Source organism: Pinus tabuliformis, chromosome 7, assembly GCF_031772625.1.
Source record: "Pinus tabuliformis cultivar Carrire ecotype Pingquan chromosome 7, CPIR1, whole genome shotgun sequence".
Classification (NCBI taxonomy): domain Eukaryota; kingdom Viridiplantae; phylum Streptophyta; class Pinopsida; order Pinales; family Pinaceae; genus Pinus; species Pinus tabuliformis.
The window spans coordinates 1,259,614,538-1,259,633,400 of record NC_142293.1 but is presented as its reverse complement, the minus strand read 5'-3'; the positions used below and the strand labels follow the sequence as shown (position 1 = coordinate 1,259,633,400).

The 18,863-nt window shown below is 36.2% G+C and overlaps 1 protein-coding gene across 1 annotated transcript; it reads right to left on the bottom strand.

The window, feature by feature from the left end:
- Nucleotides 1-8,101: 8,101 nt before the first annotated feature.
- Nucleotides 8,102-10,310, bottom strand: LOC149251972 (uncharacterized). Its single transcript, XM_089454042.1, has 2 exons — nt 9,441-10,310; nt 8,102-9,061 (listed from the first exon to the last, which is right to left on the bottom strand). Exons 1-2 carry the CDS (start codon nt 10,308-10,310, stop codon nt 8,102-8,104), a joined length of 1,830 nt encoding a protein of 609 aa, XP_089310168.1.
- Between the last annotated feature and the right edge of the window lie 8,553 nt (nt 10,311-18,863).

The window sequence follows — 18,863 nt, the reverse complement described above, 5'->3', positions numbered from 1 at the left end:
TTTTTTGACCTTGAACTTTCCATCAAATATATGAATGGATTGTCCTTGATAGCAGATGTGGACCAAAGAAAACAAGTTTCTCCTTAGCTCCGGGAGGAATAGAACATCATGTAAAAGAAAGTCTGGAAAACCAGGCAATTTGAGCCTAATGGTGCCAAGCCCTAACGGCTCGACTTTGGACTTGTACCAAAATATATTGCTCCATCAACATTGTGAGTGAATTCTTCAAAGAAATATCTCCTAAAATTCATGTGGCAAGTTGCTCCCGAATCAAGCAACCAATCATCTTTTCATGAAGAAAGTGAAGCATTGAGTAAGTCCTCAGTTACTCCAATATTGCAATGTGCCACAACATAGTGAGTGGACTCAGGTGCTTTATCTTTTCCTTTGTCATTGGTTTTACCTTTCCCTTCATTTATTTCTTGCTCAATTTGGTCCCAACGAACCTTACAATTGGAAGCATTATGTCCATCTCTATTCCATTGTATGCAATGAATATTAAACTTTTCTCCTTGGAACTGTCTGCCCCCATGCCTCTTAAATTTCTCCTTCCTCTTCCTCTTCATCCACCTCTTCTTCCAGAAGAATCTTGTACATGATTCTTCTCCTTTTTGGCAAGGCATATAGCTTCTTCAGTCAGTTGAGGAGCTCTCTTCTTCCCAAAATCCATCTCTCTCAGCAAACTTCTTCTCAAGGGAATCAAAGGTAATATCCTTAAGGTTGCCACTTGCTTGTAATGACTCAAGATAATGTGAATAGGTGGGATCTTGTAATGACTCAAGATAATGTGAATAGGTGGGATATATTTCCTTGACATAAGCTATTAGAGGAATAACTATCTCAACACCAATGGATTTTATATCATTCATAATGGATCTTACTTCTAATGCTAAGGAAAGAAGGTCATCATTTTTCAACTCAAGGCTAAAAAACTTAATCATCAATTGAACAACTTCAAGTTTAGAGTGTGAGTCATACAGTTCCTTCAATTTCTTTAAAGCTTCAAATGAATTTCAAAATGGAGAAATATGGTGACTCACCTCTTCATATATTGACGCTATAATCAAGGCATATGCCTTGTTGTTCTTTTCTTCCCAAATGGAAAGCTCCTTATCTAAAGTGGGATTTTTAGGTGCATTGTCTTCTTCTCATTCACAAACTCCTTTCCACAACTCATTGAAAATGAGGGTGTGATTTATCTTTTGGGACGACTCAAGGTAGTTCTCCTTGTGAGTGAGAACTACTCCTGCTTGGATATTAGTATTTGCATCATATAGTCTAGACTAGACTCAAAAAAGTTCATTGTTTGCAAAGAAAATTAATGTAAAAATTCAGTGGCCATGTATTCAAAAATTCATTAATATAGCTCCAGCCATTCTTTGACTTTTAATTTTAAAAATTCATATATATTTGACATATATGAATCATATTCAAGATACGATTAAAAATTTTACACCACCAAACAAAGACTTCATATGGCCTTTATGGAGTTCACCCAACATAAAAAATTAAATAAATAACAAAAAACAAAACAAAACAAAACAAAACAAACAAACAAACAAACAAACCAAAAAACAAAAACAAACAAACAAACAAACAAACAAAACAAAACAAAACAACAAAACAAAACAAAACAAAACAAAACAAAACAAAACAAAACAAAACAAAACAAAACAAAACAAAACAAAACAAAAAAACAAAACAAACAAAAACAAAAACAAAAACAAACAAACAAACAAGCAACCATCTCATAATTATTCATGACACAATGTATGTCGACCCAAACAAAGGAATACAACCCTTTAGTCTTCAAAAAATATAATGCACAAGCAACATGTACTATATACGGAATCCACTCTCAACACAATACACCAATCAATGATTTTTATATGTCATAAAAACTTCAAAACATATACCAGTTCAATGACTTCCAACGAATTTGCAGAGATGAGCCATAAAAAACTCACCACGACATTTAATCAAATACATTCATGTTCTCAATATTCACTTTGGGTATCATTCACCATAGTTCTTGGCAAAGTTTCAAGAATTCACCCTCCGGCATAGCCATATGCACCATTCAACGCATATATATCACTTAGAGAGCTTGGGCTTTGGATCACAATGGTTGAGGATACTCTCTCTAACTTAATTTCCCCAACTCTCTGTGATATGGATTAAATCCTTATATATTCCTCTATGCTCATTCCTTTCCATGTTTTAAAATTGCTCTATGTGGGACAAGAGAGTAAATTCTTAGGGATGTAATCTATTCATTTGAATGTGTTGTGGCTAAGAAGTGATGGTCGGCTCTGGTGTGAGAAAAAATGAAGGTTGTTTGTGCTCCAAGAAGCTGATGTTCAGTCAATTCGTGTGACAATTTCCCAATTTTATTCCCACTGTATGGGACTCCAATGCATGCAGTCTAGGAACTAGTCAATGTTCCACCAAATATGGTATGAGTTCGATTAACCACAAGAAGTGGTAGAGAGGAAGGAGGAATCTGAAATGAAATGATATACAAGGAATGAAGACAGATTTTATTTAGAAGGAGAGGGGCAGAGGATAGAGCATAATGGAAGACAATGATAGGAGTTGCAACAAAACAACTAATTTTGGGGGTTGGCTCTGATACCATGTCAGGCCATGAGGGTAACTCTGAATGAACTTATTTATTGCATTACCCATATCATGAATTTATACACGAGTGGAGAGACACATGGCATTCCAATTCTAAGGTCTCTTGGTTTGCTCAAATACATAACTAGAAATATTTACAATAATCCTTTCGGATTAGGTGTCAACAAATATAAATTCCTTAGGTTTATAATCATGTTCAGCCATGGTCAACCATTTTCAACCATGGTCAATCATGGTCAACCATGGTCCAATGTCACATGGTGACAAATAATGTCTCCATATGAAAATAAAACATGGTCACGCATGTTCAACCGAGGTCCAACATCACATTATGACAAAGATTATCTCAATATGGAAATCAAACATGGTCCGATATTTATATAGAACCAAAATATTGTACATTGTTTGAATATGTATATATTGTATAAAGCTATAGAAAAAAGAAAGCTTTTTATGGTTAAAACGTTTGAATTAGTGTTCAAGTAGTGTCAGTGTTTTGCAGTTTGGTCCTTATTTAGGTATATACTTGTTTTAGAAATCCAACAAAGATTTTTTGGACTTACAAGTTTAATTTATGTACTCTATATAGCATTGAAAAATACAACTTAGACAATGAAAAATTACACAATGTATTTTGCACTCTCAAAGAAGTTTACACATAAATAAATTTGATCCCTCTCGACTCATGTTAGATCCGTAACGAGCAGATCTTGCTAATTAATCCAAAAAGAGAAATTTCACTATTAAATATCTCTTGATTCGTTTTTTGGATCTATTGACAATTTTACATAGGTGACATAGCTCCAATTTTATATAGAACCGCAAAAGTTTAAATTCATAATCTCTAACCATCTACATTATATCCAACCTTTAGATGTGTGAACATCTTCCTTAAGATGCTCCATTTCCAAATATGTTCCACATATCCCTTCTTTTCAATAATAGTTAATCCAAAAACTCTTTTTAACCTATGCATAATAGAAATATGAAAAAAAACAAATGCTCACTCCTTTGATTCCAAATTCATCTAGCATTAACATCCCTATTGTCCACCATTTCATATGAATATGTCACATCCTCTAAAATTCACCACCAAGTTCTCAAAATTATATAACATATTAGCTCCCAAAATACATTTTCAAGGTAACATTAAGTCCCTATTACCACTAGACCAAGCTTTGGAGCTATGTAGAAGTGTAGCTCAATGTCACCACAATAGTGCTCCTTTGGCTTCATGGTCTTGGATTCCTATCAAAGAATGTATCCCAATTCATTATTTAGATTCTAGATGAATACTCGAGAAATCAAGGATCGAGAAATGAATCATGAATCAGTTAATAATCCTCTCAAAATCTTTGAGGATATATTTTAATCCACAAGGGTGATAAATAAATATTCACTCATTGAAAAAATTTGGTTTCAACATAAGAGTACATACATGATACATGAGGAGAAGGAAACAGAAGTAACACAATCCACTACCTCCATATCTTCAATTTAACCCCAATATAATATTGGGATAGCAAATGTAGAGACAATTAACCAATCACACCCTTTTCTTCATTCTCTATTTAAATAAAGGATTTATGGGTTGGTCATTTTTACCATGTCAAAATATGGTAAGATTAAATTTAAACATTTCTAAAATCAATCCAATTTTTATGTATTTATCTACTACATGGGGAATTTAACTATTTTCATTTCTTAAATTTTCTTGTCTTCTATATCTCGTGGTGTCACCACTTTTGACCAAGTAATTCAACCTAATGACCAATCATTGGGGTACTATAGAATTACTTTGCACACTAAACATACACCAATCCAATTAAATTTTTTAGTTTTCAAATGTAATCACACAAACTACAAAAATTTTTATTTTTTTATTATTTTCTACAAAAGAATGGCTTCAAAAAAGAAATAGAATAGAATATCTTACATGTCTACACCCTCAATTTCCTTGCTCATTAATGTTCTAGTCGTCTCCATTTTATGTATATTCTAATTTAGTTTGATTGCCTCAATTTTTTTTTCCCTAAAAGAAAATTCATAATTTCATAAGGTGAAATTACATGTTGTAGATGCCCATTGGCATATGTTGTACCGTGGTTGTCTATCCACTATTTAACTTAGTATTTACAATGAGACCCCTAAGGGCGTGCTGTGCAGGTCCATGGACCACAATAAAAGATCAAAAATTCACCTTCATGGGTGCGAATCTGAAGTCCATATTTACGTACATTTGCTCATATTTAAACTGTTAATACAAAAAAAATTAACAAAAACGCTGAAAAATTAGGGGCTGTTGCCCCTCTGTAGTCTCCCGTCAATGTATGGCCTATGAAAGTAGTGATAGGTTCCAAACGGTGTATTTTCTGCGATCATCCAGTCTCCTAGAGGGTGATGTGTCGCTTCTTTCAAAATCCCGTCTGCACTTTCATTTCGTTCCCTATAGATATGAGAGCAAGAAATCTAATCAAAATATGTTTTGAAAAAAACAATTTCGTCCATAATAGATCTCAGAGAGTATGCATTACAAACAGTTGTGTTGTTAAACCAATCAGTCACAATCTTAGAGTCCCCAAAAATTTGAATATTCCTGGTGTGTTGTAGAATGGCAAAGTACATCAGGTGGCGGAGTGTTATGAGTTCAACATGATTATTTGTGCCTTGTCCCAGTCCCATGCTAATCTAGAAATAGTGAGTTTCTGTGAGGTAGAAGCAGATGCCTCCCCCACAGCCATGCTGCTGAGCAGCACCATCAAAGTAGGCCCAAGGTATTGTTTTGTTTATCTGTTCCTGTCTAATATGCTTGGGTCTTTTTTGACATTCCTCTTTTGGTATTTCTTCAAAAGCAGAGCAGATTTTTGGAGGGACCAAGTTCCAGTTTACGGTCTTGTCTTCAAAAATTATAATGTTTCGCTTGAGCCAGATGTGCCATGAGACCAGGAGGGGAAGATTTCTTGTCCTTTCCTCGGCATTACCCCACCAGCTATCCCATGCAGTTATCAAGTCAGCACCCTGCCATCTCATGTTCAGATTTAGGGTCTGTAGAACTTGTATCCATGTGTTCCTGGTGATCGGACATGAGAGAAAGAGGTGTTGAGTCGATTCCTCCTCCTGGTGGCAGAGTACACACCAGGTAGGTCCCAGAAAATCCCTCTTTTTTAAATAGGATCCAGTGGGGATCTTATTTTCGAGTATATTCCACATCAACAGTCTTGTGCGTAGTGGGGCTTTTAATTTCCAGATGGTTGCCCACCAACTCCTTAAGGCCTCCGGTTTGGAATCCGCAATAATGATATCGTAGCCCTGCTTGGAAGAATAGTGGCCAGTTTTTGAGTGAGCCCATATGAGTTCATCAGCCTCATTTTTTAGTCTGACATGAGATTCTGTAAGTGCCTGAATGTAGTTTTGCCATGTTCTGTTCCATTCATTGGGGATGTTCCAGTTTTGTCCAGCCAGCCATGCTTGTGTAAGGAAGGTGGTGTTTTGTTGATCACTGATCTGTTCAATGTACTTAATGCCTCTATTGTTTAAGTGATTAATCAGCCCAAGTGGAAGATGATGAGAGTTCCCACTTCCCGTCCAGGGATCAATGCCAATGTGAACTGAGGCTCCATTTCCAATTTTCCATAGTAGTCCATCCTTGATCAAGGGAATAGAATTTAGGATAGCCCTCCAGATCACCGAAATGCCTTTTCTGTTCCAGGATGGACTTCTAATCCAGTCTGTGATAGTTGAAGGCCAAATGTATTTGTGTATGATAACCTCAGACCAGAGACTTTTTTGCTTTAGAAGTAACCAACTCTGTTTTGCAGCCAAAGCTTGTGCAAATGTAGTAAGTTGTTTAAGTCCCCAACCTCCCCATTTTTTTGGAGTGGCTATTTTGTTCCATTTGACCCATGCAAATGGTTTTCCCTCCTTTCTTCCATTCCATAGAAATTTACAACAGACTTGTTGAATTCTGTGGAGTACCCCTCTTGGAATCCAGGCCAGTGACATCCAAAATACAGGGGTGGCTTCTAGGACTGATTTGATAAGTATAAGTCTTCCTGCCCTAGATAGGAACATGTGACACCAGCAATTTATCCTTTTCTCCACTTTAGTGATAAGCTAGGTCCAATCAGCAATTTTGTACCCATCAAGTTTTAGCCTGAAACCCAGATATTTGAGCCCCTCCGTCAGCTCAGTAACAAGAAATGGAAATTTTTGTAGGGAGAGTTGTGATTCCTATTGTGTACAATCAGATAATGAGATGGTGGATTTATCTCTGTTAATTTCCATTCTCGTTTCTCTGCAGAAGAGATTTAGAATCTCATACAATGATGTGGTGTCCAGAACACTACCACTCAAGAATATTAATATGTCATCCACAAAGAGTAGATGAGTCAGATTGAAGTGATCCACAATTTTTAGTCCTCTGAGACCCCCCCTTCTTTTCTCAGAGTCAATCAATCGGCTCAATCCTTCCATAACTAAGAGGAATAGTAACGGTGATAGTGGGCATCCTTGCCTTATTCCTCTGTCAATATGAAAGGAGGTAGTGGCTGACCCATTGATGAGTATGGCAAACGATACAGTGGAGATGCAACCCATAATCCAGTTGATGAGAGCCGGAGGAAAACCCAAATGTGTGATTATCATTTTGATGTATAACCAGCTCACTTTGTCGAATGCCTTTGATAGATCAATTTTGAGGGTAAGTCCCTTGAGTTTCTTAAGCTTAATGGAGTGTAGGGCTTCCTGGGCAGAGCCAATAGCATCTTGAATGTGTCTATGGTGGAGGAAAGCAAATTGCTCCTGAGAGATATGGTTGGATAAATGGGCTTTATGCGGTTGGCTATGATTTTGGAGATAATTTTGTACAGGCAATTGCAAAGTGATATAGGACGGAAGTCATTAAAAGAGGTTGGTGAGTCGGTTTTAGGGATCAAAGCCAAGTAGGTGAAGTTTAGGGGGGGTGGATGTGCCCAGTAGTCCTACTTTCTTCAATGACCGCCAGCAGGTCCTGTCCTAGTAGATCCAAAAATGTAGTGTAGAATTCAACTGGCCAACCATCCGGACCAGAACTTTTGTCCTTCTTGAACCATTTTAGTGTGCCCTCCAATTCCTCCATTGTTACAGGTTGTATTAGGTCTTCCGCTGCATCCGGATCAACAAACCTTGGGAAGTGTCCAGCCAGGTTAATGATATCCGGGAGAGTGATGGCTGCCAGGGCTGTGAATTGATTTTTGAAATATGTGTTCCCCATCCTGGCTAATTGAGGGTGGGTGGAGGCCCATCCATTTTGTTCACAAGGCAGCTGCCAAATGGTGTTAGTGGCCTTCCTACCATTGGAAAAATTGTGGAAAAACTTAGTGTTTCCATCTCCAGCTTGGAGCCATATAGCCCTGCTTTTTTGCCTCCACGGCTCTTCCTTTTCAAGTAGAATCTTTGCCTTTTGATTTTCTAGATTCATCAGCTAGAGCTTTGTGTCATTTGTTAAGTAACCAAGCCCCTTTTCATCCGTGAGTTGGGCTATCTGCACTTCAATATCCTTCAGGTTCTGTTCATCTCTCCTTTTCTTCTTTTTGGACCATTCCTCTGTGATAGTCCTGAGTCTTTTTAGTCGCCCGCAGAAATTTGCTGCCATTCTCTGCTCCCTGAGAGGGGGTTGTGCCCGCCAAAATTCTGTTACCAAGTTGATGTATTCTGGGTCTTTAAGGAATCCAGAAAAGAATTTGTAGGGGGCACGAGGCTTTTTTGATGGTCCAGAGATTTGTAGATATATGGGGAGGTGATCAGATAGTCCTCCAGTTCCAACCCATTGCCTGTATAGGGGAAGGGTACGGAGAAGGTCTTCATGTATCAAAAACCGATCCAGTCTCCAACCCAGGGTAGCCTCTCCAATCCTTCTGTTATGCCATGTGGGCATTTTCTTGTTCATGGGAACATCAACTAGTTTGAAAGTATCCAGTAGTGTGCTCATCTGGTCCGATAATGGGTCAATCTGTGAGTGATGGCCCCATGATTCCTCCATTCCCAATGAAAAGTTTAAATCTCCATCGATAATGGTGGTACCCGTGACAAGAGAATGGTCCAACATAGTGTGCCAAAACTCAAGTCTGTTCTGGTTAGGAGCATATATGTTAATCACTTTTAACAGGATCCCCAGTTCACTCGCAAATATATCCATACCAATGAAACCCAAACCGCCCCAGGATGAAATATGCTTGACAGTTTTGGGATTGATTCCCATAGCAAGACCCCCTGATCTGCCAACCGCATCCAATCCCTGGAAATACCAGCCCGGGAGGATGGAGTGTAGGGTTTTGGATATGATGTCAGATGTGCCAAGGGTTTCCTGGAGGAGAAGGATGTCACAGTTGGAGTTGTGCAAAAGACGTTTTAGAGCCAATCTCTTTTTGGGGTTGGCTAGTCCCTGCAATTGAAGGAGAGCCAGATCATGGGGAAACATGGATAGAGGGCTCAATTGCTCTAAGTGCCCTTTCAATAGTGGATTGCCAACCCTGAGCTACATCAGGGTGTCCTTTGGTGGGTTTTAAATATTTCTTTCCGGGAGAGTGGCCCAAACCAAGGTGAGGCAAAATGTGCCGAGTTCTGGATCTGAGGTTGTAGGGATGAGATCCTGCCCCAAAAGGAGAGGATGTAAATGAGGGCGGGGTAGAATTGCTCGGGTGTGAGGTAGGAGTGGTAGAGAAAGTGGGGGGAGGGGGGATGATGGTGCATGAGATGGTAGGGATAGAACAGAGGGAGGTGGTAGGAGGTGACAATGGAGTATGCAATGAAGTAAACATAACATCTGATAAAATAACAGAGGTTATGGGAATAGATTCATTACCCGGATGAGGAGCTGATTCCGCAGCTGATTTGGAGCGCGTACGAGGAGGAGAGGGAGGAGTCTTTCGCTGATTCTTTGCCTTCTGTGTGGCTCCAATAGCAGCCTCTGGTGGTGCCTGTCCTTGTTGCTGGTCACCCATGTTCTGCTCCTCTGAGATATGATGTTTTGCCCCTCGAGAGGTCTCTGTTGTCGACGATGCAAGTAGCGGACAGTCCTTGTATAGGTGACCCACTTTGTGGCACCTCCTACACCGGAATGGGACTCCTTCATAGTCCAGGAGCTGTCTACGAGAGAAATGTCGCCTGTGTAATGTGATCTTTTCTTCAAGTCCCTCCCTGGTATCAAGGTGGACCAGAATCCTTGCCATGGTCATAATTCCGGTTTTTTCATAGGACTGATCGTGCTCAAGGTAAGTCCCCAGCGTGTCGCCGATGCATTTGAAAACCTGGGGGGTCCAAAACTGCATGGGCAAACCAGGAAGTCTAACCCAAATAGGTCCTGCGCCCAACTGTTCGCGCTCCAGATCGAAGAGAGGATCCCATCTCTTGAGTAGTACAGGAGCTAACTCTATATGCCAGTATCGAGATAGTATCCAGTCCGTGTACTCCTCCCTATGAAAGCGGAGGGCAAACCAACCTCTGGCCAAGACCCTAATAACAGGGAGTTCCTTCAACAAAGAGCCCCAAATTTCCATGGTCCATTGACGAAGACGCTCCACCGAATAGTTTCTACCACGAACTCGCCCAACAAGGACTTTCCTCGCCGTGTCCAATGCGTTTGCCATAGGAACATCTTCTCCGGAAGTTACATTGCAAACTCTCACCACCATCTTATTATTAATAAGATTAAAAAAAAAAAAAAAAAACAATGCCTATCTTATCTATTAGAGATTGCAAAAGTCACTATCTTATCTATTAGAGATTGCAAAAGTCACATCAGAATTAATCGCTAGTCAATGCTCAATCAATCGTTGGATTCTTGGATTGGAAAGGACCAATAAATAAATCTTTATTTAATCATCATATGAATATAGCACATTTCGTCATTATTGCAATCTTGATTTATTTAATCATCATATGAATATAGCACATTTCGTCATTATTGCAATCATGAGGAGTGACTTTATGTATGATGACTATTGAATTTTTAGTCATGACGATTGGTTCGTTGTGCAAATTACCGTATGTGCTAAATGTGGCTTATCTTGAATTATCATTTTCTATTTTCACGTCTGGAAATACCGTTTTCTGTTTTGTTGGGTGCAGTTAGTTGACCACGATATTGCCTACGGTCAACTAACTATTGTAAATTTCATTTTATTAGGTGCAATTAGTTGACTGTAAAATTGCCTTTGTCAACTAATCGTTGGAAGTTGCTTTAGCAGGTGTGCTTAGTGTACTACCATAGAAATATATTATATTTACGCTTGCGAAATAATGAATTTATGTATTATATTAATTTTCTATAGTTTTAGATTGTTGAACTTTTTTTCAGAAAGTTTAGATGGTTGAACTTTATATATAAAATGGTGAGAAAATAAATTTTATGTTTCATTTATAAGGAATTTCTATGTCAAGTTTTTAAGGTTATCATCTTAATCCAATGTTAAGATGTTTTGATATTTTAATGTTGGTATGTTAGGATTTTTTGTTTTTTATTTTTTAATATGTTCAATTTTGTTAGGGACATTTTTATAACTCATTGGTATCTATCAAAATATTCTCTTTCTTAATTATTTTTGCGTAATCCAAAATCTTAATTATTTTTACGTAATCCAAATAAATTTAGTTTATTAGAAATATATTTAGCTTTCTCATCTTTAATAAATATTATTGTGTTGAGAGGTGTTCTTCAGCTTGATTTGAAAAAAATGTTGCAATGTTCTATCTTATCATGTAAAAATTTTGACTCATTTAAATTATATAAATATATATATATATATATATATATATATATATAAACATTTTGATTAGAACACATTACATAAAAATAAAATAATAATTATTATTATTATAACTATAATTAATAATTAAACCAATCTAGATCTATTTTAATTCTGGATCTACCGAGTGCCAAGAGGGATCAAATCTCTTGAGGTGCAAGCATCTTTTAGAGTGAAAAGAGATTTCATCCCTCTTAGCACTTGGTAGATCTAGAGTTAAGATGGATTTTAGATTCGTAATCTTAAATAACAACGCAATCTTTCTACTCTATTACACCAACTTATGACCATTCACCTCGTAAAAACTCTATCGAGCAAGTTAGGTCATAAGTGAGACATAAGGCTCAATGACTAAAGTTGAAGCTTTTGCATTTGAGTAAAGATTGGGTAAAAATTGATTATGCAATGGTCTAAGATCAACTACAATCATGCTTCTTTGAGTAATAATTATTGTGTCAAAACACATTCTATAGCCTTATATTGAAGAGATGTTGCAGTGTCTATAGAATAAAGAGTTAGATCAAAAATAATAATAATAAAACATAATATCGACTCAATTTAAAAAGTAATAAAAATAATAAATTCAATTCAATTTGCTATGCTTAACTTTAAATAATAATGATTCATATTTGTAGCCATGATATTTGAAAACATATAATTTAAATTTATAAATAATTAATAAACCTATAATTAGAAATAAGAATATTTCTATACATAGAGAAATGTGAAATCTATATAAAATATAAATAGCAGTTATAAATTAAGATAATGACTTGTATTCGTAAGCATTATATTTCAGAGGACTCAACAACCAAAGTTGAAGCTTTTGCATTGGAGGAAAGATTGGGTAAAATTTAATTATGCAATGGTTTAGGATCAACTAAAATCATGCTTCTTTGACTAAGAATTATTACACACAGAGCCAATCTATAGCCTAGTATGAAAGAGATGTTGTAGTGTCCCTAGAATAAAGTTTTAGATTAAAATAATAATAATAAAACATAATATCGACTCAATTTAAAAAGTAATAAAAATAATAAATCAATTCAATTCAATTTGCTATATTGTAACTTTAAATAATAATAACTAATGATTCATATTTGTAGCCATTTTATTTGAAAACAAATAAATACCTAATACATTTAATTAATAAACATATAATTAGAAATAAGAATATCTTTATACATAGAAAATTGTGAAATAAATATAAAATATAAATAAAAACTATAAATTAAGATTCATTTTACCATATAAATTAAATAATAATGCATCGTCGTAATCATTATATTTCATAATTTCCTATTTAAATTTAATTAATAAACATATAAAAAAATATCCACAATAAACTATTTTCCTAAGAGTACACTCTTTTATCTCTCTCTCTAAAACAAAATCAGTGCTATGCATATCACATTAAAAAATAAATTAAAAAGTTATTAAACATATAAAAAAAGATGTCAAATGCATATGTATGTAACTATATTTATTAGGATTTTAATAAAACCAGCCTAGATCCATCTTAACTCTGGATCTACCAAGTGTTGAGAGGGATCAAATCTCTTATCCATCTTAACTCTGGATCTACCAAGTGTTGAGAGGGATCAAATCTCTTTTCACTCTAAAAGGGGTTTTCACCTCAAGAAATTTGATCCCTCTCGCCACTTGATAGATCGAGAGTTAAGGTGGATCTAGCATGGTTTAATTATTAATTGTAATTGTAATTGTAATTATAATTACAATTGTAATTGTAATTATAATTACAATTGTAATTGTAATTACAATTGTAATTGTAATTGTAATTGTAATTACAATTGTAATTGTAATTACAATTGTAATTGTAATTACAATTGTAATTCTAATTGTAATTACAATTATAATTATTTTTATTTATTTTTAAATGTAATTTGACAAGTCAAAATGTTTTAATTAATGATTATACTATTTGATCTCAGACCTTTTTTTTATCCATATTGATTTTTGCAGCTAAATTTCTGATAAATCACATTAGCAATACTTGATGGTTGATGTTTCGAACAGGTTCATCCTCATTAGTAGGTTTGAAAAGTCAATCATCAAATATAGCTAATGTGATTTATCCGAAAATTAGTTGCAAAAACTATATAATTATATTTTTTATTTTATTTTATTAATTTTGTTTTTATTTAATTATTTTTTCTGCAATTTGACTAAGTCAAAATGTTTGCATAACATTGCAGGAGAGGACATGACAACATATCTTCCATACTAGGTTGGAAAGCATCTCTCGGCGCAATTAGAAATAAAAATATTCTTATGTATAGAGATGTGAAATTTATATAATCTAAATAGTATTATTAAGAACTAGCATAAATTCATCTTAACTTCATATCTACTAAGCGTCAAGAGGAATCACATCTCTCAAGGTGCAAACCTTTTCTCAAGTTTTGCATTCAAAAAGAGGTTTGTGCCTTGGGAGATTTGATCGCTCTTGGTACTTGGTAGATCTGGAATTAAGATGGATATATGTTGGTTTTATACCATCAACCAGGTTTAGCTTTAGTGGTTCTGAGGAAAAGTTGTTACCCTTCCCACCTAGGTTCAAATCCCACTTTGTGATATGTTTTATCTTTGTGAGTTAGTCGTCAACAAGCTATGTATGATGTTAGCGAATGATAGTACAATTGTAAAAAATCATTTCGGCGAGCCCTTGTGTATCTAGGTGATCGAAAGTTCAATCCCCCGGACATGTTGATGAGCCTCAATATTGCAACAAGAATGTTGCAACTCCCAAGGCTATAAACTTAAATGATCAACTTGGGGTTTGTATAAACTTAAGAGGTGTCGACATTATATGTGCAACATGCAATGTGTCATTCTTTCGTTGATCTTATGCAATGAAGTGAATGTGGTGAAATCCAAGCCTAAACTAATTGCAAAAATGAAAATGTTACTCTATTTGCATAAAGGAAACCTAATTACTTTTGCAGAGAGGAAATCCTAGTTACTTTTGCAAAAAGGAATGACTATTATACTTTGCATGAATGTAAATATTAACCATATTTGTAGAAATGTAAGCATTAACATATTTTCAGAGTGTAAATGGTACATCAAAAGGAATCCTAGTCTATGAAATCATTCTTCAATCACTGCATTCAAGATATATTTTTTCAATAGAGTTCACAAGGTGCTTCATAAAGTAATCATGAAAATCATCATTATGCTCTTCAAGTCATGAATCTGTCCACTAATCCAAATTGCAGAGGTGAGCTACAATGGAGAAGAGGCAAGGCTTAAGAGGTCTTTTGGTATTACTCAATCATGGATTAAGAGCCTAGGTGTCATGATTCAAGCCTAAGAGATAAAAACCAAGCTTTTGGAGCAAATCTGGTCAAGTTTACACGTGCTACAAGAGTGCTGCAAAAGGTGCTATAGGAGGCCCTATTTTGCTACAGGAGCTAGAGTACATGACTCTTGGATTCTAGGTCTCTGGACATTTATTCTCTGAAGGATTTGTCACTTGACAAGGACTACACATTGGTTAAGGAATGGCTAGAAAGACATTTTTTTGTCTTTTCAAAGCTATTCCAAGGTCATGTTAACCTTGTAACATGTGGTTACATACTTATTTATACATACATATATAAATACTTCTTTATGAAATCATATCTAAGACAATTTTCTCCCACTGGGTTCATGGTTTTAGTACACAATTGGTTTTTCAAAATCAAAATAAATATTTTGTTTACCATAAACAAACACTTGGTTGACCCTAGTTTCCTATATAGAATCATTCTCATGGAAGATATTTATTATAGAGTTAACCTTGTTATTTTATAAGCAAAGGCTTACATCCATAGATACTTTCAACTGCCTCTACTTCCTACTTAAAAATAAAAATAAATATAGACATAATTAATTCAACACATTATAACTAATAACCCATTTACTTATCTGAATCTTTGAGAATACAATAGGAGTTTCCACACACCTCCCAATCAATGAATTGTTGTCTCAACAACTTCCCTCGAACTCTAGACTCTTTTTCTCTCAGGAAACCAATCAGTAATTTTCACAGATTCACCTCCTCAAGCCCTAATGGCGTCCTGCTAAACCTGGGTTGAATACTTTACTTACACAGGTCCAATACTTATCTCCCACTGGAACCTAGTTTTGATTTCCATAATGCCTTTCTCTCCCATAATCTTGTTTTTCTAAATCATCTTCCACCCATGACAATTTTCTCCAGTCATGATCATCTGGTGGTAGGGAAAATCATCCTCTGCAAAAATGGAGGATTTTTCTTTTTTTTGTATCCATGTTCTTTCTTGGACCATAACTTATTCTAATTGTTTCCTAACAGTTGGGACCCTAACTACTCACGTGGTGGCTCCTCTTGTATTTTCAAAGATAGCAATAATTTAAAACAATAATGTTTCATTGATCATAACAAATATTCGCAATCTCATAAAAATCTCTGAACTTTATTTTTCAATCTTTCAACCATTTTTCAAACTTATAAAATCATAGAAGTCTAAATATAAATTTATTTCACCAAGGGCATAACATTTCTTAGTAAAAATAACACTTATATCAAGTTAATCAATAAGATTTTTACAAGCTACAAGAGTTGGAAATGGGTGTTTTCGTTTATATGCAACAAAGTATTGTGAAGGAAGAATGATAATTTTGTTTAAGAAATAACAAGGAAATTAACAATTGGATATATTAAATAGCCATATTGATTTTCTTCCATAAAGGGAAAAATCAAAATTGGATGTACATTATAGGACACTTGATGGCTCACGAAAGTAGGAAGTTGCAGGATGGAGAACGAAGGTACTTGGTTCATGATAAGGATATGAGTGTGGTCATCCTTTCCTTCATGTATGGAGACATTACTTGAATGGGAAGTTGTTTGTTGTCAAGACGGACAATGTTGCAACAAGTTACTTTTCATCTCAGCCAAGGCTATCAGAAAACACAAGCACGTTGACAGGACTTCTTTGCAAATTTGATATGACAAAGTATAAGCTAGGCAGACTCAATACCATGGTAGATGCCCTTAGCAGGAAGGCGCAGTAGGCCACAATTGAGGAAGGAGAAGACTGCTCTATACCAAGAGGAAGTTGGGTTCAAATGAATGAATAGTTGAAAAGTCAAATTCGTGGAGGGTTGGATACCAATACTTAGGCAAAGAGAATTTTGAAGCTGTTGAAGGAAGGAAATTCAAGGAAGTTGTTCATGCGATATGGACTCTTATTTTATGGTGATTGTCTCTATACTCCTCAGACATTAGCGTTTAGGAGGAATCTCTTGAAGGAGTTTCCTAATTTGCCATAGGCTAGCCACCTAGGGCAACGTCATACTTTGGCCTTGTTTGAGAGAGGTTACCTCTGGGAATGGATGAGGGAGGATGTAGAGGAGTATGCTTAGACATGTGTCATTTTTAACCAAGACAAATAAGACACCAGATAATAAGGAGGTTTGTTGCAACCTTTACCGATTCCAGAGAGGTCGTTGACAAGTGTCTCAATGGACTTCATCACACAGTTATCGAAGGTGTAAGGGTATAATGGGATCATGGTCATTGTGGATCATTTTTCCAAATATGTTGTCTTTGTACCAATGAAGATACCTTGTGGAGTAGAGAAGACATCCAAGTTATTCTTCAGGAATGTTGTGAAGTACTGGAGATTGTCGTTGAGTATTGTGTCAGACAGAGACACGAGGTTCAATGGGAATTTTTGGACCACATTGTTCATGCATGTTGGGACGAAGTTGCTACTCAATTCGAGTTTCCATTCGTAGACAGATGATGAGGCCGAGCATATCAACTAGTTGTTGGAAGACTACTTGAGGCACTTTGTGAGGGTTGATCAGAATAATTGGTTGGATTTGTTGGACACAACTTAGTTTAGCTATAACCTATAGAAGAGTTTGGCGACAGGATATAGCCTGTTCGAGCTAGTCAATGGGTAGATGTCCATTTCGCCGTTTACAATATTGTTGAGGCGATCTTAAAGAAGTCCTCCTGCATTGAATTTTTTGGCAGCATGGGAGGATACAATGGATTTAACTCAAGTGAATTTGATAGATGTTGAGGAATGAATGAAGAAGTGGGAAAGCAGGGATATACGTGACACGCAATTAAAATATAGGGACATGGTCTTCGTGAAGATGATGAAGGAGAAGTTTCTACGGTCGAATGGGATGTCGAAGTCTTTGAATACGAAATTTGAAGGTTTGTATCGAGTGAAGAAGAAGAGAATATTGTGTTTGTTGGAAGAATGCATTGGAGGAAGATGGATGGGAAGTAGAAGATTTGTTGTGGAGATGGAAGAGGTAGATCGAGCAGTTGGAGGCAAAAGTGGTTGCTATGCACGAATTTCTAAGGACATAAATGAATCATGGTGGGGGATGATGATTTCCCATGAATCACCTCGAGTTCACCCAAAACCACATAGCGAGTCGACATCTCAACTGAGTTCCCAGGTGCGTCGGTGAGATGAGGCAAAAAATCGAAGTCCAGTGGTAATTGCAAAAAGGTGACACACCCAAACGAATACGGTCAACCCAATTTGCATGACATGTTTGAGTTATGATGGAGAGTGGTGGATGCATGAGGAAACATGCCCAACAAAGCTGAGGCACACCCACCCAAAGACATGGCGCGCCCAACTGATCCAATGATATACGATTTGAGGGTTTCGGTGAGGTTGTCTCAAGAAGCAAAGGTCGGTATGAACACCCACAAGGAATGAAACAGTTCGTGGGTATGGAATCATATAAATAGAATGGAGAAGGGCCATTCGAAAAACTAACGAAGACACAACACAGAACATAGAAAAATGTGTGAAGGTTGAAGACGAGCCAAGCTCATGGAATGAGCTCGCTCTAAGCAAGAAAGGCAAGAAGGAGTCATGTGAGTTGTGGAGAAGATGGTTTTGTCTTCTGGTAATATATAAGGGTCACAGCCTGTTCTTGTTAAGTCGATGCCAAGAACCGAGCTAAGGGTTCAGCTCAACTATTGTAATTTGGATATTTCTGTTATAATATAATACAAGGGCAGTTTTTCCTCGTTCCATATATTCACTGTTGTACGCATTGTTTATTTGATTTGGTTCTAGTTTATGTTGTTGGAATTGTTTAATCCACAGATAATGTTAATGAAGTTAGAAATATGCTTGTGTTGATGAATGAAAGTTAATTCTGCAAAGCAAGTAATTATCACATGGTTAAGAAAAGTAGATTTGTTGTAGGCGTAGTATGGAATTAATTAGTCGCAAGTCGGTTTCTCCATTGCAATTAACCTTGCGAGCTTTGCACATCTCATTGACTCGATGAGATTAGACTTGTTACACTTGTGTGTCCACCAAGGGGTCGTGACACTTACCCTCTATGGAGTAGAGATTAATAATTTTGATGGATTATTTACCTGTAAAAAAACAGTTATTTATATCA